Consider the following 25,847-nt stretch of genomic DNA (forward strand, 5'->3'; position numbering starts at 1 on the left):
ACGTTGGCTTTTCTGATCAAGAGAGAGTCGCAGTTTTACTCAGTAACTCATAAGTGTATATTGTTATTCCTATGTTGCAACAGAAACATATATAAAGAATGTTACAATGACACAAATATATTGTTAATCCCTATGGTTTCTCTGCCCTGCAGTTTTGTTTTCAGTTTGCTATCCTGAGTTCTTAAAACTATTAATTTATCTTAGAATTAACAGAAATATCTCTGTAAAGTCATTCAATGTACAGTAATACTTCCCAGGCAAACCCTACGCAAAGCATTTGCAATATCCGTAAGATTGCAGCATATAATATTTTGTGAAAAAAGGCACTGCCCAGCCAATGGCACAACATGCACGATATATTGATCGCATACAAAAATGCAGAGACTGCAGCAGGAAAAAAATAATTGTATTGCACAGCATTGTTGGCGATCAGGGATTTTTATGGCATGCAATATTGCTCACTGTACAGTTTGAAACACGAATGGGCAGAACATGATTTCTCCATTATGAACTTTTAAACATACAAGCTGTTGCACGCCATAGGCAAATTTTATACAACTTTAAAACTCTTCATTTTCTTTTTCCTCAACCTGAAAACAACACCTACCACTCAGGACATATTGTTTCTGGACAAATGACACTTTCTCATAGGCAATTTCCAACTCTCTTAACCAAAGCCATCTCGCTGCCATCAGTCAGCATGTTTCTTTTTGAAACAATATAAAAAACTACCTCCATTTATACAGCACCCTTTAATAAGTCAACGTTTCACAGGAGCACTATTAAAAATGATGGCAATACACACAAGGAGATTTTAGTGCAGATGATCAAAAGCTTAATTCAAGAGGTAGGTTTTAAACTGTCTAAAAGATAGGTGGAAGTGTTTAGTGGGAGTTGTTAGGTCATGCAGCTGCACAGCAAGTTACAGTGGAGAAAATAATTTTACGAGAATGAAAAGATGCCTTCCATGGAGTAATGCTGCAGTAGGCATCTTTTCATTTCTCATTCACCACAACTTTACACATCAGTTTTGCAGTATTGCCTCCATTTTTTAACATCATTTTGCAGGTGACTTTTGTCTCTATTATCTCCCTGTTTAGAAATCAGGTAGAAAACATATCTTTTATCTTAAATAAAATCTACAACTTACTGGCTTTCTGAGGCACACCGCACTTGGTTATTTAATTTCCTTAAGGGCTCTCTTCCAGCCCCACCACATGACAAGTATCTAATTAGTATAATTAGATTATAATTAGATTGAGGTCCTATGCTAATTGTGAGGTTCAGATGCTAATTTCAGGGTGGGGAGTGAATGACACATAGTCTTTAGACTTTACTTTAGAGATACAGCATGGAAACAGGCCCTTCGGCCCATCGAGTCTGCGCCGACCAGCGATCACCCTACACTAGCACTATCCCACACACACTAGCGACAATTTACAGAAGCCAATTAATCTACAAACCTGTACGTCTTTAGAATGTAGGAGGAAACCGGAGAAAACCCACGCGGTCACAGGGAGAGCGTGCAAACTCCTTACAGACAGCACCCGTAGTCAGGATCGAAGCTGGGTCTCTACCACTGTGCCACTTCTCATCGGATGTAGAATCACCCAATGGACAGTTCTTACAGGGCCTGCTGGACACATCTCCATCCTAAATTACCATGCTTCTGTGCTCCTTCATGTCCTTGTGAGATCATACAAGTCATGTCTGACAGCAGACTTGCAGCCCCATGAGATGCCAGGAACAGCTGCCAATGTCATCACCACAAATGCTTTCAATACAATTATCTTTTCACCATAAAGATGAAGCTGGTTAAAACCAGACACAAACAGGAAAACTAAAAAACATTAATTCATGGGTTAATTAGATATGAATTAGTTCATGTTAGTATCCATTGAAATACAAATGCTTTGAAATTTGCAAAATGAGTGCGTTATTACACATTTGGAATTACTTTAAGCGAAAGTTTAACCATGCAAGATCCTTTGATCTCACTGGGATTTCCGGCTAAGAACCACCATTGTGGTATTTCATGTAAGGAACCAAATTATCTGTATGCCAGTCAATGCTTTGGATTCCAACTTGGACATTGAACACGGTTCTTCATTAGAAAGACAACTATTTTTCTATTTCATAACTAAATTAGATTGTTTTCTCTAGGGCATTTGAGGGGAGAAGTGTATGATGTTATGAGAGGCATAGATATGACAGGGAGAACCAATTTCACAGGGTGAAAATGTTAAAGATAGATGGCATAGGTTTAAGGTCAAAGGGGGGAATTTAAAGGAGATGTGTGGAGCAGGTTTTTGCACAGGTGGGTGCCTGGAATGTGTTGCCAGGGGTGGCGGATACGATAGTGCCACTTAAGAGGCTATTAGGTAGTCTTGGCTTTTTTATTTAACGTGGCATCTAGTTCGGCATAGTCATTGGGGGCAGAAAGACCTGTTCCTGTGCTGTACTATACTAAGTTAAACATTCTATGTAATTGCTGAAGAAAGGTCTCGACCTGAAACGTTGCCTATTTCCTTCGCTCCATAGGTGCTGCCTCACCCACTGAGTTTCTCCAGCATTTTTGTCTACCATACATTTAACAATGTGCTTCTGGTGAAATATTATTCTAATCTATACCAACTTTTTTTTTTCTTCATGGTCACTGCTCCTCAACTCCTGGGTGTTCTTGTTTGTAGGTCACCTTGCAAGTTTATTTTTCCCACTAGAAATTGCTTTTCAATCCAAATGGAATAAAACAAAGTGGCGTAGATATATAGTCATGCAGATATATAGAGTCACACAGGCCTTTTAGCCCAACTTATCCTGACCAAGATGCCCATCTAAGCTAGCCATTTGCCTCTATTTGTCATATTTGGGTACTGATTGGGGATGATCAGCCATGATCACATTGAATGGCGGTGCTGGCTCGAAGGGCCAAATGGCCTACTCCTGCACCTATTGTCTATTGTCTATTGTCTATTTCTCTCGAAACCTTTCCAACACATGCACTTTTCCAAATGTTTTATATTTGTTGTTATTGTACCTGCCTCAACCTCTTCCTCTGGCAGCTCGTTTCATATTCGTACCACCCTCTGGGTGAAAAAGAGGAACAGATCGGGTAGACGCACTGAGTCTCTTGCCCAGAATAGGGGAATCGAGAACCAGGGGACATTGGTTTCAGGTGAGGGGGAAACACTTAAGAGGAACCTGAGGGTTCAATTTTTCACACAAAGGGTGGTGGTGGGGGTATGGAACGAGCTGCCGGAGGATGTAGTTGAGGCAGGTACGATCACGACATTTAAGAAACATTTAGACAGGATAGAATAGGTTGACAGGGATATGGGCCAAATGCAGGCAGGTGGGACTAGTGTAGATGGAACATGTTGGCTGGTGTGGGCATGTTGGGCCGAAGGGTCTGTTTCTACGCTGTAAGATCCTATGACTCCATAATGTCACCAGTGATTCCATATCACTGGAGTTCCTCAATACATGATAATAACCCCCATCCCCCCTCCCCAAGAAAATAAATTCATCCACCTCAGGAAGGGTTTTGCTTTTGTCCGATATAAAATCTACTGACACACTGAAACTGGCAGAACGTATGCTTTATTTGATTAATTATTTAACCGTTGGATTATGTGCACAGCAAGACCTGCAAAGGGTTGTTCAACTGCACTTCATTACCATTTAGAGATGTAACAGACTCACTCGCACCCACACATAACGCCCCTTCAACAGCATCTTAACCTCTGTTGAAAGAGCACAGGTGACCTTCAGCTGAATGAGATGAAGAAGTCAAAGAAGGTATTGCATTCCTCCAACAAGTCATTATTCTGCACAATAACTTCAATAATCGGTCTAGGGAGAAGGGGAATGTGCACCATGCATTGTATTTAAGGACAAAAATTCAGCTAGTAAATTAATTAAATACAACATGAAACAATTATGGAATAACTAGAGAGCCGAGGGTTGCAAAAGCGCACGAAGATCAGAGAGATAAATTTTGGACATTTATTAGTTTCTTGTGGGAATTAAAGAGTGTAGCGCCATCTTTGTTTCCACTGACATGCCCAACTTTCTTGGAGTGCCAGAAATGCACCATGTTTCAGAAAGTTTACAAAGCAAGACGAATCCAGAATGCATATTTCACTGAAAAAAACTAAAATATTGCCTGAGAAATGCACATTTTGTAACTGAATGATATTACATTACTTAATGCCTAGCCATGGCATGCCCCGATAGTTCCCGAATATTCCAACTATTAGGCATGGCGAGGACAATGATTAGGATCATTTTGGTTGAATGCTACTTAACCAGAAAACAAATTGGTGCTTAATCTTGGTACAACTTCCTATAAAAATTATATTATTTTTAATATTTAATGACTATGATACATTACAACAAAGAAAAAAAATGTCTGGCTTGCATGGAAAATGACATTGTACAGTAAGAAAAACATTTTTGTATCACAGTTTTGGTAACATGAGTTCATATCGTTGAAAGTACATCCTTCACATGTGCAGAATTGAAATAATACTCATGTCCAACTAAGCTTTGACATGAATGATCAGTTGCCTCTGAAGCAGTAGACCCCGTATAGCCGATGTTTTTTATCCGGGAAGCCGGAGAAACGCACGGCTGCTTCGCTCTCACTGCACCGATGGCGGGGTCTGGAGATGGGGTAGCGGACACTACCATCGGCAAGCCAGCCCGCATCGCAGCGGTCGTAGCCCAGCAACTTCCAGGCAGCGTACATCTGACCAACCTTCGCAATCTGGGAACCATCTCGGGCGCAGGCCTGCACGGCTTCTCCATAGGTGAGCTTCCGATGGTAAATCAGGTAGTAGAAACGGCCTGAGAGGAATTAAAGATCGATAAATTAGAAGAGTTCACAACGAAGGAAACAGTCACAAAATGCTGGAGTGACTCAGAGGGGCAGGCAGCATCTCTGGAGAGAAGCAATGGGGTCTTGATCCGACATTTCCAATGACCGACTGGGCTTGTATTCACTGGAATTTAGAAGGATGAGAGTGGATCTAATAGAAACATATAAACATTTAAGGGATTAGACAGGCTAGAAACATTTTTTCCGTTGTTGGGGGAGTCTAGAACCAGGGGTCACAGTTTGAGAATAAGGGGTAGGTCGTTTAGGACTGAGATGAGGAGAAACGTTTTCACCCAGAGACTTGTGAATCTGTGGAATTGTCTGCCACAGAAGTCAGTGGAGGCCTTTTCACTGGATGTATTCAAGAGAGTTATAGCTCTCAGGGCTAACGGAATCAAGGGATATGGGGAGAAAGCAGGAACGAACTACTGATTCAGCCATGATCATATTGAATGGCGATGCTGGCTTAAAGGGCCGAATGGCCTACTCATGTACCTATTTTCTGTGCTTCTATTTTGCGTCTATCTTCATGTGTATGTTGTCTCCAGATTCCCCAAACTGGAAACAGCTGTTGATATAGGCATTAGCTGGAGTATTTAGTGCATCGTTGAAACATTTTTCTTTACATATTGGCGAATAGACTAATCATGTACAGTCTTTTTGTTGACTGGATGGAAGGAGTTTAGAAGGATGAGGGGAACCTCATTGAAACTTACCGAATAGTGAAAGGCTTGGATAGTGGGAGAATCTAGGACCAGAGGCCACAGCCTCAGAATTAAAGGACGTACCTTTCGGAAGGAGATGAGGAGGAATTTATTTAGTCAGAAGGTGGTGAATCTGTGGAATTCATTGGAAGCCAAGCCAATGAACATTTTTAAGTCGGAGATAGATAGATTCTTGATTAGTACAGGTGTCGGGGTTATAGAGAGAAGGCAGGAGAATGGGGTTGAGAGGGAGAGATATATCAGCCATGATTGAATGGCGGAGTAGATTTTATGGGTCGAATGGCCTAATTCTGCTCCTATAACTTAGGAACTTATGCAACAAAAAAGCTTTTCATTGTACCTATGTAGACATGACAATAATAAACCAAACTAGATCTTCCCCCATTATGGTCGTTCTTATGCAATTCACTTAAGCAAAAATATATAAATAATAAGTGCAAGATGTAAAAGAGTCAAATTTTGACTATTTTCATTACCTTACATTTCTTATTAGAAACATAGAAAATAGGTGCAGGAGTAGGCCATTCGGGCCTTCGAGCCTGCACCGCCATTCAATATGATCATGGCTGATCATCCAACTCAGTATCCTGTACCTGCCTTCTCTCCATACCCCCTGATCCCTTTAGCCACAAGGGCCACATCTAACTCCCTCTTAAATATAGCCAATGAACTGGCCTCAACTACATTCTGTGGCAGAGAATTCCAGAGATTCACCACTCTCTGTGTAAAAAATTATTTTCTCATCTCGGTCCTAAAAGATTTCCCCCTTATCCTCAAACTGTGACCCCTTGTTCTGGACTTCCCCAACATCGGGAACAATCTTCCTGCATCTAGCCTGTCCAACCCCTTAAGAATTTTGTAAGTTTCTATCAGATCCCCCCTCAATCTTCTAAATTCTGCACTCGCTGTCTATGTAACTTTTTTAGCATGTAAGGTTCATTTTGCCCTCTAAGTTAATTCTTACGGCGTTTTCCATGTTATTCACCCTCAAAATGTCTGAAACTAGGCCACCAAGTTTTTTTTTGTTTTTTTTGTTTTTTTTGTTTATTTTATTAGAAGTTAATACAATACAAAACAATACAGTGACACCTAATTTTAGGTGCCAACTATGTCATACCGTAATCCATTCTATGTACAACCTCTAGTTTTATGTTATGAGAAGGAAGTAAGCAAAACAAGAAAAAGAAAACAATAGAAAGGGGAAAAAGTAGAAAAATAGATGGTAGAGAGTAGAAAAACATGAAGTGTGTATATAAAAAAAATAATAATAAAAAAAAGAAGAAAAAAAAAGTGGAAAGTAGAAATAGAAGAGAAGGCCCCTTAAAAGAGAATTTTTCAAATCTATATTCGGAGATGTAGGCCACCAAGTTTAAGTGCAAGGTGTAAATCTAAGCAGCCATGCAAAAGGCCACATGCAAACTGAAAGGCATGGTAGGGCAGCGGTAGAGTTGCTGCCTTACAACGCCAGAGATCCGGGTTCGATCCTGGCTACAGGCACTGTCTGTAAAGGGCCTGTCCCACTTAGACGATTTTTTTCGGCGACTGCCGGCGGCGACTGTCATAGTCGTAACCGGTTGCCGAAAAGGAGGCGACTGGATCCCCACTACGACAATGTCTATGACAACCTACCACCCAGTGACAACCGGCAACCCAATCGCCCCGACTTAGGACATCCACCTATGACCACACCTACAACAACCTACTATCATACAGGCGACAACCTATGACAACCGAAGTCAACCTACGTCCACCCGTGACAGGCTACGACGAGCAAAGACCCTGTCGGCAACAACTGAAGACAATTCAGTCACCGGTACCTGTCACCGGTTGACGTAGGTTGACGTAGGTGGTCGCCAATGGAATTCACCGAAGTCAGCACCTGGTGACAACCAACATCACCTGGCGTCATCCTGGCGACAACCTACGACTACAGCGCCTATGACAGGAGAAGACAGGCAACGTCAAGCCCACTGTCGCCGAAAGGTTTTGAACATTTCAAAATCCAGCTACGACTATAAAAAAGTTACAACACTTGAGGAGACAACTCACGACGATACTGTCACCGAAAAAATTGCCTAAATTGGTCAGGCCATTAAGGAGTTTATATGTTCTTCCTGTGACCCCATGGGTTTTCTCTGGGCACACCGGTTTCCTCCCACAACCCAAAGACTTACAGATATGTATGTTAATTGGGCTTCTGTAAATTGTAAATTAGAAACATAGAAACATAGAAAATAGGTGCAGGAGTAGGCCATTCAGCCCTTCGAGCCTGCACCGCCATTCAATATGATCATGGCTGATCATCCAACTCAGTGTCCCGTACCTGCCTTCTCTCCATACCCCCTGATCCCTTTAGCCACAAGGGCCACATCTAACTCCCTTTTAAATATAGCCAATGAACTGGCCTCAACTACCTTCTGTGGCAGAGAATTCCAGAGATTCACCACTCTCTGTGTGAAAAATGATTTTCTCATCTCGGTTCTAAAAGACTTCCCCATTATCCTTAAACTGTGACCCCTTGTTCTGGACTTCCCCAACATCGGGAACAATCTTCCTGCATCTAGCCTGTCCAACCCCTTAAGAATTTTGTAAGTTTCTATAAGATCCCCCCTCAATCTTCTAAATTCTAGCGAGTACCCTATTCGATAAATTGTCCCTAGTGTGTAGGTTAGTGCTAGTGTACGTGGGGATAGCTGGCCGGCGTGGACTCAGTGTGCCGAAAGGCCTGTTTCCATCCTGTATCTCTAAAGCCTAAAGTCTACAGTGTGGAAACAGGCCCTTCGGCTCAACTTGCCCACACCGGCCAAAATATCCCAGCTACACTAGTCCACCTGCCCGCTTTTGGTCTGTATCCCTCAAAACCTGTCCTATCCATGTACCTGTCTAACTGTTCCTTAAATGTTGGGATAGTCCCAGCCTCAACTACCTCCTCTAGCAGCTCATTCCATACACCCACCACCCTTTGTCTGAAAATGTTACACCTCAGATTCCTATTAAATCTTCTCCCCTTCATCTTAAACCTATATTATCTGGTCCTCGAATCATCTACTCTGGGCAAGAGACTCAATCTATTCCTCTCATGATCTTACACACCTATATGATCACCCCTCATCTTCCTGCGCTCCAAGGAATAGAGACCCAGTCTACTCAACCTCTCCCTATAGCTCAGACCCTCGAGTCCTGGCAACATTCTCATAAATCTTCTCTGTACCCTTTCCAGCTTGACAACATCTTTCCTACAACACGGTGCCCAGAACTGAGCATAATGTGGCCTCACGAACATCTTATAAAACTGCAACATGATCTCCCAATGACTATACTCCCTACGGGGGTACTGTAATATACAGCTCCAAATCGTTTCTCCTCAGCATTTAATTTAGTGCTAGCCAAGTGGCCCACAGGCCAACTAACTCTGAACCTATCTGAAATGTTTCTATCTGTCGGGGACCCCATGGCTTCAATAAGACTAGAGAGCACAGCTTTAAGGTGAGAATGCAAAGTTTATAGGAGAAGTCGGGGTACGGTTTTTTTACACAGAGAGTGGTGGGTGCCTGGTATGTGCTGCCAGGGAATGGCGGTGGAGGCAGATATAATAACGACATTTATGTTGCATTTAGGTAGGCACATGGATATGCAGGGTATGGAGGGAATTAGATCATGCAGGCACATGAGATTAGTTTATCCTGGCATCATGTTCAGCACAGACATTTTGGGCCGAAGGGCCTTTTCCTGTGCTGTAGGGTACTACGTTCTAAATGACTATTACTGGAGCACACGGCTACTGCTAGCTGGGCATAGAATGGTTAAATTAAATAATTTTCAGGTAGAAGAGGAGAATTATCTTTTACGCAGAAGGAAGTAACGCTGTTTGACATTACTCTTGTTCACTTTGATTTAACCATAAGGCCAAGATCCATTGTTATCTTTACTGCTTTCCATGTATTTTCTCTGCTAGGTACAATCTCGAAAAGCTATTCCCCCCCCCCCACCACCCACCCCCAACCCACCACCCACCACCCACCCCCAACCCATCACACAGCTGCTGCTCAACCTGCTGAGCTCATCTGATTGTTTCTCAAAACTCAACTTGGTAATATTTAACATAATATATAGACGTGACAACATCTCTGAAATTCACACAACAGCTTTAATACTACTGAGCCGGGATGGGACTGTTACCTCTTAACTCTTAAAACCTGCTGGTGAATACTAATGTAGGTAGCGTGTATTAATATTTTCATAGAACAATGCAACACAATAATTGGCCTTTCAACCCACAATATCTGTGCCGAACGTGATGCCAAGACATACTCTTATCTGCCTAAACTAATTCATATCCCTCCTTTCCCTGCATATCCAGATGCCTATCCAAAAATCTTTGAAATGCCACTATAGTATCTGTCTCTACCACTACCCTCAGCGGCACATTCCAGACACTCACTCTGTGTAAAAAAAACTTGTCCCTCTCATCTTAAATCTGTGCTCTCCAGTGTTTGATTTTTCCATTTTGGGAAAAAGGTTTCTGACTCCAAATGACATTTGATTCAACCAAGTTTTATCTTTTCATGATTTCATGTTTCTATACAGTTGGAATGAAATATAAGTGTATTTAAATATATTAGAATAGTTATGAAATATGTCTACAGTCAGCCACTAAGGGTTCGATATTAATCATTTTCACTATGGTCAGGTCGGGGGGAGTCCCCCCCCCCCCCACCACGGGTACCATGTAATCCTGTACTACCTGCTTCATGGTCGGATAGTCGGCGACTAAACCGTCTCCCCCACCTGGTTTGCCAGGTGAGGAGGAGGCTGTGGACCCCCAGCAGGACTAAAAACAAGACCTGTCAAAGGGTGGATGAGCTTCTAGCGAGCCAATGGCCATCCACACTTCAGTAGAAGTTGCGATCACTGTCGTACACAGCATTGTAAGAAATGATGATAAAGCACACACACCAGAATCCTATACTTCCAGCGGCGGAAGTCCGCAGGAACTGGAGGACAGAGATGTGTGGTGCGTCCGTCACCGTTCCCTAAATGGTGGCCGACTAGGAAAAGGGGAGATGCAGCGAGACCTGGGTGTCATGGTACACCAGTCATTGAAAGTGGGCATGCAGGTGCAGCAGGCAGTGAAGAAAGCGAATGGTATGTTAGCTTTCATAGCAAAAGGATTTGAGTATAGGAGCAGGGAGGTTCTACTGCAGTTGTACAGGGTCTTGGTGGACCACACCTGGAGTATTGCGTACAGTTTTGGTCTCCAAATCTGAGGAAGGACATTATTGCCATAGAGGGAGTGCAGAGAAGGTTCACCAGACTGATTCCTGGGATGTCAGGACTGTCTTATGAAGAAAGACTGGATAGACTTGGTTTATACTCTCTAGAATTTAGGAGATTGAGAGGGGATCTTATAGAAACTTACAAAATTCTTAAGGGGTTGGACAGGCTAGATGCAGGAAGATTGCTCCCGATGTTGGGGAAGTCCAGGACAAGGGGTCACAGCTTAAGGATAAGGGGGAAATCCTTTAAAACCGAGATGAGAAGAACTTTTCTCACACAGAGAGTGGTGAATCTGGAACTCTCTGCCACAGAGGGTAGTCGAGGCCAGTTCATTGGCTATATTTAAGAGGGAGTTAGATGTGGCCCTTGTGGCTAAGGGGATCAGAGGGTATGGAGAGAAGGCAGGTACGGGATACTGAGTTGGATGATCAGCCATGATCATATTGAATGGCGGTTCAGGCTCGAAGGGCCGAATGGCCTACTCCTGCACCTATTTTCTATGTTTCTATGTTTCTATGTTTCCCATTGGAAACCAGCACCACTGCGTTGCTAATGTTTTCATCGATGATGAATGAATATGTGGTTGTTAAAGAATTAAATTCTGCTGTTCCAGAACACATGCAGAATGACACCAAGGATGAGAAGCAACAATATATCTTGATAAAGTGGAGCGTGAGGTGAGAAGAAACTTCTCTGTGCAGAGACATATGGGGTATGGTGAATGCTTTCTGGCAATAATTAGGTAGTTGATTGAGCGGAATACAATAGCATCCTTCAAGGGAAAGGAGATGTAAAGGGGAAAATAAGAGAGCTATGGGAAAGAATAGAAGATTTGTTTTGGGTTGGCCAAACAACTTAGCAGAGAAACAATCGACTCCTTCTGTGCTGTGACTTTTGTTTAATTTTTCTTAGAATACAGAACATTTATTTCAAGCCCATGTCTTCCTTTGAGGAAAGTTAAGTTGAGATATCTACAGAGATGTGATCTTGGCAATCATGCCAGATTAATGGCTGCAATGAAGTCTGCTATTGATCAGGTTTATTTCTTTAATAGAAATTCATCTTCAGGGTCTCAACATTTGAGCTGATGAAATTAATAATAGTGTTATATTAAAATGGCATTGATTTAACAGCTTTGTTTCAGTTTCCACCAGAGAGCAATGATTATAATATACAATACTTCACTATCGTTATGGCACTGCAAAATGTTCAACCAGTCACTGCTTGCGTAACTTGCAAATGGTGCCAAGCAAAGTAAACATAATTATTGCAAATTGTAATCCCAGGATCTTTAAGGAAATGGCTTTTGCCAATTGCAAATTACTTCCACCAGCCAACAGAAAAGTCCACATTGTGTAATATAGTCGGGCTTTTCATTATCAGTTTTCATTTGGCAATCTAATAATGTGCATTAATCCAAGCCTCTTACAGGCATTATACTGATATTGTTTCTCTGCTATGGACATTCTGGCAGAGGATTCCCTGGTCATATATTAGTATTAATATCCAAATGTTCTATATCTGACTTTCTTCTGCACCTTGACATCTCTCAATTTCATTCAATTATCATTCTCCATCTGACTATTCATCTTCATGTACTAATCGTAATCACTGTAAAACCAAATACAGCGAGATAGAAGCTTAACTCAGATGAATGACAAACTTTACAGGTGGAAGACAACAGGTTATTGGTGACTCTTATGCCCCTGTCCCACTTAGGAAACCTGAACGGAGACCTCTGGAGACTTTGCGCCCCACCCAAGGTTTCCGTGCGGTTCCCGGAGGTGGTTGCGGAGGTTGCAGGTAGTGGAAGCAGGTAGGGAGACTGACAAAAACCTCCGGGAACTGCACGGAAACCTTGGGTGGGGCGCAAAGCCTCCAGAGGTTTCCGTTCAGGTTTCCTAAATGGGACTAGATTATCTTTGATTGGACTTTACTGGGTTTACCTTGCACTAAACGGTATTCCCTCCATAACACACGGAATACTGTGGATGGCTTGATTGTAATCATGTATGGTCTTTCCGCTGACTGGTTAGTACGCAAAAAAAGCATTTCACTGTACACGTGACAATAAACTAAACTGATCAGAACTCAGATGAACTCAGCAACTTATTCATGCTGACACTCGTTTATAAACTGCCATTTATATTACCACGCTTTTCATTGAAAATAAAACAAATGAAATTATTTTTCTTTAATTTGCTTAGAATTGCTTATGTCATCGTGAATGTGACAGAAGAGTGACAATGTTGATGCAAGAATAATTCATGTTATAAGATTGTAGAGGAGATAATATCATTATATCTCAATTAATCCAATCAGCACGGGGCAGCACGGTGGCGCAGTGGTAGAGTCGCTGCCTTACAGCGCCGGTGACCTGGGTTCGATCCCGACTACGGGTGCTGTCCGTACGGAGTTTGTACGTTCTCCCCGTGACCTGCGTGAGTTTTGCTCTGAGATCTTCTGTTTCCTCCTTCACTTCAATGACGTTCAGGCTTGTAGGATAATTGGCTTGCTATACGTGTAAATTGTCCCTTATCGTAGGATAGCGTTAGTGTGTGGTATCGCTGGTTGGTGCGGATTTAGTGGGCTGAAGGGCCTGTTGCCGTGTTGTATCTCTAAGCAAAGTAAACTAAGCAATCAATGAGGGGGACCTCATTGAAATATACAGAATAATGAAAGGCTTGGATAGAGTGAATGTCAAGGGGATGTTTCCACTAGTGGGAGAATCTAGGACTAGAGGTCATAGCATCGGAATTAAAGGACATTCTTGAAAGAAGGAGATGAGGAGAAATGTCTTTAGTCAGAGGATGGTGAATCTGTGGAATTCTTTGCCACAGAAGGCTGAGGAGGCCAAGTCAGTGGGTATTTTTTAAGGCAGAGATAGATAGATTATTGATTAATACAGGTGTCAGTGGTTATAGGGAGAAGGCAGGAGATTGGGGTTAGGAGGGAGAGATAGATCAGCCATGATTGAATGGTGGAGTAGACTTGATGGGCTGAATGGCCTAATTCTACTCCTATTCCTTATGACCTTTAGAAGGATGAGAGGGAATCTTATTGAAACATATAAGATTATTAAGGGTTTGGACATGCTAGATGCAGGAAACATGTTCCCGATGTTGGGGAAGTCCAGAACCAGAGCCCACAGTTTAAGAATAAGGGGTAGGCCATTTAGAACGGAGATAAGGAAAAACATTTTCACCCAGAGAGTTGTGAATCTGTGGAATTCTCTGCCTCAGAAGGCAGTGGAGGCTGATTCTCTGGATGCTTTCTCCCCATATCGACTCTCTCTTGAGAGTCAGATGGAGCTCTTAGAGATAGCGGAGTCCTTATGGGGAGAAGGCAGGAACGGGGTACTGATTGTGGATGATCAGCCATGATCACAGTGAATAGCAGTGCTAGCTCAAAGGGCCGAATGGCCTTCTCCTGCACCTATTGTCTATTGTCCTTATGACCTTAATTTTGCAATGAATTATGCTGGATATACATATGAAAAAACATAACTGGTTAACTGCTTCATCCATCCTGCAGCCAGATGTATCGCCAATGCCTCTCAACAAGGTCGACGTTAAGGCCCTGGCGAAGATCCAGAGAACTTCAAGCAAAATACCTATTCTGCTTTTATTTAAAAAATCTCAGAGAAATTCTTCATTGAACTGTAAAAGCATTTAATGAAGCACTAGGAAATTGCAAAAGTGCTTGTGACTGTTGGTGTTGCCACAATATCATTCACGCTGTGACATGCCTACATCAATTACAATAATGCATCTAAATCTGTCCACCATCCAATATTCAAACTACCTCAGATATCAGCTGTTGGAATCAATACCAAGACGTACATAGCACTTGATACTAGAGGGCACAGCCTCAGAATAAAAGGGCATACCTTTAGAAAGGAGATTAGGAGGAATTATCTTTAGCCAGAGGTTTGTTGTTGAACAAGTTAGGTCTTTATTCTTTGGAGCGCAGAAGGTTAAGGGGGTCTTTAAAATGATGAGAGGGATAGACAGAGTTGATGTGGACAAGCTTTTTCCGTTGAGAGTAGGGAAGATTCAAACAAGAGGACATGACTTGAGAATTAAGGGACAGACGTTTAGGGGTAACATGAGGGGGAACTTCTTTACTCAGAGAGTGGTAGCTGTGTGGAATGAGCTTCCCGTGGAAGTGGTGGAGGCATGTTCGATTTTATCATTTAAAAATAAATTGGATAGGTATATGGACGGGAAAGGAATGGAGGGTTATGGTCTGAGTGCAGGTAGATGGGACTAGGGGAGAGTAAGTGTTAAGCACGGACTAGAAGGGCCGAGATGGCCTGTTTCTGTGCTGTAATTGTTATATGGTTATATGGTTATAGAGGGTGGCGAATCTGTGGAATTCATTGCTACAGACGGCTGTGGAGGCCAAGTCTTTGATGTGCATTTGAATTTCACACTCGTGACAATAAATAAAACCACCATTGAGCCATTGCAATGTTATAACAAACCATTAGGATGATTGTGAGACTTTTCTAGATTGAGTGATTTTCTTTTTTGTCGATGTAGAGAGACCAAAATAAATCTGCTCCATTGTTCCAGTTAAGGATAAGATGAAAATAACATCTGCAGGCGCTCCAGATTTATTTTGTCGATATCAAACTTCCAAACTATTTAAAAAGAAGGAAACGTTTGATTGTCTTACCGTTGAAGTTGGATGTGAAGCAGAAGACATCATATTTGTTCTTCATTTTGTCTCTATATCCATAGCTTCGGATACCAGGCACTGTGTTTTGCCCTCCACATGGCTCCCTTGGTTTGGTAATGGGATATTGTACAGACCCATCCTTCAGCCAGCCTGCGTTACACCAATCCAGTCCTCCTCTCCACGCTTCGTAAAGTTGATCAAAAGAGGCAATGATCGCGTCCTGATCCTCACATGCCTTCTGAGCCTCATCGAAGTTCAGATTGTAACGACCCAGTCGTGGGAAGTATGGGTATACAACACCTAGAGGGCAGTGCAGAACAGAAAGAGACAGAAATAAAAACAGATCTGCATTAAGGGTTACTGAGACTGACGCAGAAGCACAAAGGGGTACAATCTGTCGAACACATGTCGAAACTTCCACTCAAATCTGTCATCATTTAACAACACTAGCATTTCACAATTGAGTCCTTGGGGGGATTCCAGGACTGTGAATGTTCAATTAACATTGATAATGACCATTGTTAACACTTTTCTGCAGCTTTCCCCACTGTGCTATCATTTGACTGTGGGATTCACATAATATGCACATTTCCCCTGCAAAACACTGTTTCCCTGCTACTTTGCTATGACGATATGACTGTGACAAAAATCCTGTCTATCAATTTTAATTTACATTTTTTGAACGTTGTCAAAATAATGTCCCCAAATGTTGTTATAACCAATAAGAGGACTACAATTTTAATTTAGTTTTACAAACTAGATGCATCACTGTATATTAATTCATACATGCATATGCATGCTTGCTACTCCAATGTGTAAATCAAAGCGAATAATATGGTCGAAGCAGACAGCAAATTTCAATTATTTACGACTGATTCAATTCTGCGCCTCTCCTCCCTGCATTGCAGCACACTACTTTGCTTCCGTCTCATTAACTTCTCTGTAGCATACATCATTCCTGTCTGAGACGTACAATAAGTAATAGCTGTTTCTGGGCTAATACCACTTTGGAATTTGTTTCCAGGGAATGAATCTTTGTACAAGATTGGTTAATTTGCTTTTGTGTCAACCCTTATCGGACTATATCACATAACATTTCCACGTGCTAAAGAGCCGCCCCATCAAATCATTTTTTTTTAGTTAATCAATGCAACATGAAACCCGAAGCTTCCTTTAATAGGTTCACCATATTTTACTCTCGACAGTTTATAATGATGAAATGTAGGACTGTGCCAGAATATATAGGGCAAGCTGTGACTTAATTTAAGTAGAACAAATAATTCCCAGTTAACTCTGGCTGTAGAGAGGAGTCAGAACACAGCCAAACATTACAATGTTCCTGTAATAAAACTCTGAGCCAATCATGCCACATTGCAAGGCATTATTCTAAAGCTTTTGTTTCAAAATCTGATGAAGGACTGCTAGTTATGATTTAATAAGGGGTGTAAAGATCAGCTCAGGGTTACTGACTCATGCTCTAACTTCAAGTAACCTTTGCATCACCATTCTCTCCGTCCCTCCCCCACCCTGGTCATCGTACTAGTTTCACTGTTGTCCTGTTGAGTTTCACTGTCTGTATAACTCGTTATCACCAAGCCCACAGCCAACAATGGACCATTGTGGGCTCCACCTTTCTGTGACCATCGTTACTTTTTGCATATCTTTCATTCATTCTCTCTCTATCTCTCTCGATATCACCGTCTACATCTCTCGTTTCCCTTTCCCCCCTCTGAAGAAGGGTCTCGACCCGAAACGTCATCTATTCCTTATCTCCAGAGATGCTGCCTGACCCGCTGAGTTACTCCAGCCTTTTGTGTCGATCTTCATATTTCTGTTGTCTCCAAGTTTTTCCCGAAACTCTGCAGTTTTCTTCCACCTTAGATATCTGATGCATTGCTGGGAATATTCCTGCATAATTCCTGGACCATTAGCCAAAGGTTTTCCTACCCATTAATTCCCTCCTGTGACATTATTAATTCCCTGCCCTGAATTCCTGACTTTCTAATTTTTCTTTCCTTTAGATGTCCCACAGTAACATTATTCCTCCCCCATTGTGTTTTCCAGAGGCTACTGATCCTCTCCTCTCTTGGGTCTTAATTTTCTAGTGAACCTCTCAATATTTTATCATTAATTTTTCAGGGTGCGTGCTCACGGGCACGGCCAGCATTCACTAATTTCTCAGCCTTAACTGTCTCTTCAAAAGTGTGTTGAGCAAATGAAATACTGGAGCTTTCCTGTGCCATCACAGAAGACAGTTCCATGATTAAGACCCGGCAGTGCAGAAACGAAAGTGATTTATTTTACAACAATGGTGAGGAGGAATTAATGTTCTTGGTGAGGAATTAATTGTCTTTGAATGTGTTGCCTCTTTCCCTAAGCATGAATGGTATATTGTGGATTCAACATCCTTTACTGAAACATCAAGACAATTAGACACACCTAATGTGTGCAAGTAGGATAAATGAAGATATGCAGAAGTGTTGGCATGGACATCGTGGGCCAAAGAGCCCAGTTCTGAAGTGTATGTTTCTATGACTTTTTGAAAGCATAGAGTCTTAGAGTCATAGAGCTATACAACATGGAAATAAGCCCTTCGGCCCACCTTGTCCATGCCTTGGCATAATAGATACACCCATTTCTATGTATTTGACCCATAGTCCACCAAACCCTTCCTATCCATATATCTGTCCAACTATAAACATAGAAACATAGAAAATAGGTGCAGGAGTAGGCCATTCGGCCCTTCGAGCCTGCACCGCCATTCAATATGATCATGGCTGATCATCCAACTCAGTATCCTGTACCTGCCTTCTCTCCATACCCCTTTATCCACAAGGGCCACATCTAACTCCCTCTTAAATATAGCAAATGAACTGACCTCAACTACCTTCTGTGGCAGAGAATTCCACAGATTCACCACTCTCTGTGTGAAAAATGTTTTTCTCATCTCGGTCCTAAAAGACTTCCCCCTTATCCTTAAACTGTGACCCCTTGTTCTGGACTTCCCCAACATCGGGAATAATCTTCCTGCATCTAGTCTGTCCAACCCCTTAAGAATTTTGTAAGTTTCGATAAGATCCCCCCTCAATCTTCTCAATGTTCTTTAAGTGTCATATTTGCATCTGTTTCTATAACTTCCACAAGTCTTATGCAATGACATCCTTACCCTGTACAAAAGTAAGACCAAAATATGTGAAGAAATACATTGAACCAAGTAGTTGACTTATTGTTAAGTAACCACTGTGTAATTATACCTTGGAGATCCAGCAATATGGTGCCAGTGACGTCATCCAGTCCCTCAATGATTTCACATTTGTATTTACCGTAGTCCTCCAAAGTTAAATCTGTAATTGTTATAGAGGCATCGTTCTCATCAGCTTCATTCAGGGAAACTCTTCCCTGGTAATTTCCAAAACTTTTCCAGTTATTTCCCAATGAAACAAAGACGTCAATTTCCTTGAGGTAATCTGAGGTGAGTTTGGTCCACTTGATCCTGACTTTGAAAGGACTTTGAACTCCACGAGCAGGAACTGGTTTGTAATAGAACTTACAGGTGAGAGTGGCATTGCTACCTCGGTAAGAGATAACCTTTGGTTGATCTATCTTTATGCCCAGTCGCGATCCATTATCTATAAAAAGAATAATGGACAGTGTTAACAGATATTTATTTGCATTATCTTTCTGTAATACTACTGCTGGAAGAAATTTTCAGTTCAGAAACTGGTGTAGTAAGCAGATCAATTTTGATATGCAGATATTGAAATACTGGAAATATATTAAATTCATTGGAATTGCCTAATAGAGCACCAAGAATCTAGAAGTTCAGTGGGATTTCATGAAAGCCCCAACATCCAGCCCTTCTGCCACCCATGATCTGTTTAGGTCGGATTGCAGATGCTAGTTTACAGCGAAGATAGGCACAAAATGCTGGAGTAACTCAGCATCTCTGGAGAGAAGGAATGGGTGATGTTTCAGGTCAAGACCCTTCTTCAGAGTGAAGTCTCTCAGCCTGAAGAAGGGTCTCGACCTGAAACGTCACCCATTCGTTCTCTCCAGAGATGTTACCTGTCCCGATGAATTCCTCCAGCATTTTGTGTCCATGATCTGTTGTCAACTTGCATCTCTTTGCAACCTCAAGGCTCTGCCCTCCTGTGGCCATCTCGGAAAACACAATCGCTGCCCCTGGACCTCCCTGATTGACTGAACAGTCTGCTGACTGCTCGACATGTCTTTGACTATGTGTTACTGATATTGGATGCAGAATGTCAGAAGGGCTTTTCAGTGTTTGCAAAAGCCTATGAAAAAATGAAATGGTTAAAAAAAATATTTGATACAATAAAATGAAAAATTATTGAATTTGCTGTTAATTAACGTTAAAACATAATTATCCAGGCAAGAGGAAAAATACCAAAACTTACATTTCCAAACAACACCATTCAAAAATGAGGCTGTGGTAGATAACCATATAACCATATAACAATTACAGCACGGAAACAGACCCACTCGGCCCTTCTAGTCTTTGGACTTTGGAAGGAATAGGAGGGGGACCCACAGCCCCATTTATATCAGCGGGTCGATGGTTGAAAGGGTCAAGAGCTTCAAATTCCTGGGCGTGCACATCTCCGAAGATCTTTCCTGGTCCGAGAACACTAATGCAATTATCAAGAAAGCTCATCAGCGCCTCTACTTCCTGAGAAGATTACGGAGAGTCGGTTTGTCAAGAAGGACTCTCTCTAACTTCTACAGGTGCACAGTAGAGAGCATACTGACCGGTTGCATCGTGGCTTGGTTCGGCAACTTGAGCGCCCTGGAGAGGAAAAGACTACAAAAAGTAGTAAACACTGCCCAGTCCATCATCGGCTCTGACCTTCCTTCCATCGAGGGGATTTATCGCAGTCGCTGCCTCAAAAAGGCTGGCAGTATCATCAAAGACCCACACCATCCTGGCCACACACTCATCTCCCTGCTACCTTCAGGTAGAAGGTACAGGAGCCTGAAGACTGCAACAACCAGGTTCAGGAATAGCTACTTCCCCACAGCCATCAGGCCATTAAACCTGGCTCGGACAAAACTCTGATTATTATGAACCCATTTTCTGTTATTTGCACTTTACCAGTTTATTTATTCATGTGTGTATATATTTACATTATGATATATGGACACACTGATCTGTTTTGTAGTAAATGCCTACTATTTTCTGTGTACTTAAGCAAAGCAAGAATTTCATTGTCCTATACAGGGACACATGACAATAAACTCACTTGAACTAGTCTGTGCCGAACACTTATTCTCCCCTAGTCCCATCTACCAGCAATGTTCCAGATGTTCCAGCAATCGCTGGATTATCGCTGAGGGGCCAGATGGGAAGTGCATCCAAGAGTATCTATTTCTAAAATCTGATTTAGGTGTGCAAATAACATGATGTGACCAATGTTATGACTGAGTGCATTAAGGTCTCAGTGATGGGAGTGTTGGTCAGGAAATTGTTCATTATGGCACACAAGATGAAGGGCTTTTGTAGAGACACTATATTTTTCAGTGCATCCGGATGCATGCTGTAGGTAGACCAGGCCAGGGATCACTGAAGCCAAGTAAACCATGAGCTTTGTACCAGATCTGAGATCTTGATCTTCCACAAAAGACCAAGTACTGTGCTGGCATGTTGAAGGGGGAGTGAATTTCATCAGTGATGTCTGTTCGTGAGCTATGGAAAGTGGTCCACATTTTCTCACCATTGTGGTCTCACCATTAACCTTTGTTGTTGGAGAGGAGTGTGGTGAATTGGGAGTTGGTCAGTAGAGAAACCTTGGTCTGGTGGTTGTGGAGGATAAACCCCATCCTCGTGTATGCGTCAATGAGCAAATTCCGTACTTCCAGATTCCAGCGCCTGTTGCTTTTGTGTTCCCGCTCATCGATCTACTATCTCCTTCTCCGCTTTCACTCTCCCCTCCTCCACCTGGCTCCATATGCATGTTCCTTCCCTTGTTTGCCTCCACGTATTACTCACCTGCTTCTCCCTCCCAACTCTACCCTGCCCCTACTCCTCCTCCACTAAGCACCATTGGCCAAGCATCTTTCACTCCTCCTCGGAATCACCTACTGGCCCCTATCTCACCAGCCCCTTTTCTTCCTTACACCTGCCGTCTTCCCTCACCACTCTCAGTTTAGTTTACTTTACTTAGTGTGGAAACAGGTCCTTCGGCCCATCGATTCCATGCCAACCAACGATCATCCCGTTCTCACTAGTTCTTTGCTCATCCCACTTTCGCATCCTATACACTAGGGGCAATTTACAGAAGCCTATTAACCTACAAACCTACACATCATTGGAATGTGGGAGGTAACGGGAGCACCTGGAGGACACCCACATGGTCACGGAGAGAACGGACAAACTCCGCACAGACAGCATGCATAGTCAGGATCGAAGCCGGGTCTCTGGTGCTGTAGGGCAGCAACTCTACCACAGCGCCACCGTGTGGCAACAACTCTACCCCTGCACCATGGTGCATTGTTCTGATATAGGGTTTTGACCCAAAACATTAGCAAAAAAGTTCCCCCACAAATGCTGTTCGACCGGCTGAACCACTCCAGCAGTTTGTTTTTTTGCTCCAGATTCCTGAATCTGCAATACCTAGTGTCTGCAGCAAATGTAAACTATTATCTCCAAATGGAAATTGTTCCTCAATCATGATTCAGTCTGAAGAAAGGTCACGACCCATTCCTTCTCTCCAGAGATGCTGCCTGTCTGTCCCGCTGAGTTACTCCAGCATTTTGTGTCTATCTTCCGTTTAAACCAGCATCTGCAGTTCCTTCCTACACTTAACGTTTCACCACATTAGCTGTGAAACTTAAGTTCAGTTACTCAAATGAAAAGCCGTATGGGCCCTCCCTCTCCCTCCCTCTCGATCAGGCTTTCATTCAAGATCATATCAAGATTGTCGACGACTCTGTGAAAGAATCTTGTCAGACTTTCAATTATATTGAAGTGCTATGATTAAACGAATCCAGATGGACTACTGGCATCGAACTAGGTACTAGACAAGGCAAGGCTAACAAAAACAGAACATGTTGGGAACACTCATTAAGTTAGGCACCCAGTGCGGCAAAGGAAACAGAAGTAACATTTCAGGTTAAAGACCATTTGTCAGAACTGGGAAAAGATAAGACATAACTGGGCCAAGACACAGTACAAAGTCCTCCCTTGGGGACTTTGTGAAAATTGAAAGAGCTGCCCTACAGATTAGTCATGCAAAAACCTAACTCTCTCAAGCAGAATCAAAGCTTCCATGAAATTCTCCGCCACCATCATTCCTGGCTCTGTCCTGGCCCACTAATTGGACAAGCCGACAGTTGTTGTTGGACAGGGTGTGGCCTTGGGAGTCTTCAACATTGGCTCCAGCCTTCATGAGGTCTCATTGTATTAGTCCTTTGGCTGGTGCCACGAGCTGTCCTCCATCCTCTATCACCAAAACTCCTCCAAGTTGAATAAAACCTACAAGGAAAATTGAAGCTAGCAAGAGCAAAGATTGGACTCTAAGTGGAGAAATCATTTCAACACTGTGGATATAAAGGATGAGATCCAATGTAAAACCTGACCTTATTCTTAGCAAAATACCGCTTGCTGGTATTGATGATAGCTTATGTAGAAATTACCTCCGTTCAGTCATTGAGGAGGCCTGGTCTTCAAGAAGGAACTGCAGATGCTGGAAAATCGAAGGTACACAAAAATGCTGGAGAAACTCAGCGGGTGCAGCAGCATCTATAGAGCGAAGGAAATAGGCAAAGTTTCGGGACGAAACCCTTCTTCAGACTGATGGGGGGTGGGGGCGGGAGATTGTGAAACCAGGATGAGGTTGTGAAACTGTCTCCGGAGAGAACTCAGCACTTCAACTCCCCCTCCCATTCCGTATCCGACCTCTCTGTCCTGGGTCTCCTCCACGGCCAGAGTGAGCAACACCGGAAATTGGAGGAACAGCACCTCATATTCTGCTTGGGGAGTCTGCATCCTGGGGGCATGAACATTGAATTCTCCCAATTCTGTGAGCCCTTGCTGTCTCCTCCCCTTCCTATCTCTCCCTCAGCCCTCGGGCTCCTCCTCCTCCCCCCCCCCCCGCCCCCCATCAATCTTCGCTCCGTAGATGCTGCCGCACGCGCTGAGTTTCTCCAGCACTTTTGGTGTACCGAGGAGGCATGGCCCATCCTTTTTGCTTAATGTCGCACCTCCACCTCCACCATGCTAAATAGCATAGATGACGTCAGATCCAAGGATCTGTAGGATGAGCGCAAGTGGGGAGGTGTTGGCCAACATGGACTCAATGGGCCGAAGGGCTTGTAGAAACAAGGGACTGCAGATGTTGGTTTACAAACCAAAGCCAAAACGCTTTTTTCCATGCTTCTTCACGCTTTGACTTCAGTTCAATTATGGGCTTGTTAGATAAGATTGAGGATTTTTTTAAAGCTTGGCAAACATGGCATCTATTTTCTATTCTGAATTATCACTGAACTGAAGAAGTAGTTATGAGTCAATCACACATAAACCAGACATGGTAAAACATGCAGGTTTTCTTCTAAAGTGCAACGCCACCATGCGTGTGGGTGTGTGCGTGTGTACACATATTTGGAAATCATTGTGGTCATCTCTTTGGTTTGCCTTAAATGGTATAATTGTTTTTGTCAGCTCTCACTGTAAGATATTCCTAATGTTGGCAAATATTACAGTTTTGTAACACATAGATCAATATTTCCATGTTGTGTTTTTCTTATTTAGCTGGCTTCTTTAAGTTTGTACACTGAGTCTTACAGGAGTTTTGTATTAGGAACTTGGCCTATGGGTTTAATTGCAGGCATTGGAGGGTTTCTTTTAACCAGTTGCACACTGATGTAAATGAATAGTGTGATGAATGAGAAATAAGATGTGGCCCTGATTATGAAATTCAGTTATGGAGTATGCTCCGTCAATTGTGTTCAATTTGTCTGCAGTAAGAAAGGTGGTGGTGGTGGAAGCAGATCCGATAGTGGTATTTAAGAGGCTTTTAGACAGGCACATGGATTTGCAAAGAATCGAGAGATATGGCTCATATTTAGACAGAAATAATCCGTTTAATTTGGCATCATGATTTGCACATATATAACCATATAACCATATAACAATTACAGCACGGAAACAGGCCATCTCGGCCCTTCAAGTCCGTGCCGAACACGTATTCTCCCCTAGTCCCATCTACCTGCACTCAGACCATAACCCTCCATTCCTTTCCCGTCTATATACCTATCCAATTTATTTTGCCTCCACCACCTTCACTGGAAGCTCATTCCACACAGCTACCACTCTCTGAGTAAAGAAGTTCCCCCTCATGTTACCCCTAAACTCTGTCCCTTAATTCTCAAGTCATGTCCCCTTGTTTGAATCTTCCCTACTCTCAATGGGAAAAGCTTACCCACGTCAACTCTGTCTATCCCTCTCATCATTTTAAAGACCTCTATCAAGTCCCCCAATATGACTATTGTGTTTTAGACTATTTTTGTGGTCCACTGTTCTGTATTATCATCCAAGTTTCATCTATTCTAAAATGAAATGAGGAGGTGTTGTTCTGTTTTGAGTTGATTCATTGATTGAAGTGTTGTTTCAGGTACTTCAGGTCTGAGAACTGGTCCATCAAAATTAGTTTATCTCTTGCAGAGATTAGCCTGGTAGGAACAAACCATAAATTTGATTGGTTTTGATGGTAGTTTCAGTTTAAAATCTCATTCTAGTATCCCCACTTTCGGAAGAATGTGGATGCTTTGGAAAGGGTGCAGAAGAGGTTTACCAGAGCGTTGCCTGGATAAGATGGTATTAGCTACAAGTAGAATCCATACAAATTGTATTTTATCTGTGGGAGGTTTAGAAACATAGAAAATAGGTGCATTCGGCCCTTCGAGCCAGCACCGCCATTCATTGTGATCATGGCTGATCATCCCCAATCAGTACCCCGTTCCTGCCTTCTCCCCATATCCCTTGATTCTATCTTTGTCCCACCCCCTCCCCTGACATCAGTCTGAAGAAAGGCCTCGACCCAAAACATTCCTTCTCTCCAGAGATGCTGCCTGACCCGCTGAGTTACTCCAGCATTTTGTATCTACCTTCGATTTAAACCCGCATCTGCAGTTCTTTCATACACATCCCTTGATTCCGCTAGCCCTAAGAGCTCTATCTAACTATCTTTTGAATGCATCCTGTGAATCGGCCTCCACTGCCTTCTGAGGCAGAGAATTCCATAAATTCACAACCCTCTGAGTGAAAA

At 42.6% G+C, this 25,847-nt stretch overlaps 1 protein-coding gene across 2 annotated transcripts in view; it reads right to left on the reverse strand.

Annotated features, from left to right (window-relative positions):
* Positions 1 to 3,583: 3,583 nt before the first annotated feature.
* The window catches only part of hapln1 (hyaluronan and proteoglycan link protein 1), a 111,873-nt gene continuing 89,609 nt past the window's right edge, over positions 3,584 to 25,847 (reverse strand). For both annotated transcript variants that reach the window (XM_033017234.1, XM_033017233.1), the window contains exons 3-5: positions 18,819 to 19,193; positions 15,562 to 15,864; positions 3,584 to 4,848 (exon numbers count right to left, since the gene is read on the reverse strand). In XM_033017234.1, coding sequence (XP_032873125.1) covers positions 4,562 to 4,848; positions 15,562 to 15,864; positions 18,819 to 19,193 — 965 coding nt within the window. In that variant the 3' untranslated portion in view covers positions 3,584 to 4,561. The remainder of the gene's footprint in view (positions 4,849 to 15,561; positions 15,865 to 18,818; positions 19,194 to 25,847) is intronic.

Source organism: Amblyraja radiata, chromosome 3, assembly GCF_010909765.2.
Source record: "Amblyraja radiata isolate CabotCenter1 chromosome 3, sAmbRad1.1.pri, whole genome shotgun sequence".
In the NCBI taxonomy this organism is placed as follows: domain Eukaryota; kingdom Metazoa; phylum Chordata; class Chondrichthyes; order Rajiformes; family Rajidae; genus Amblyraja; species Amblyraja radiata.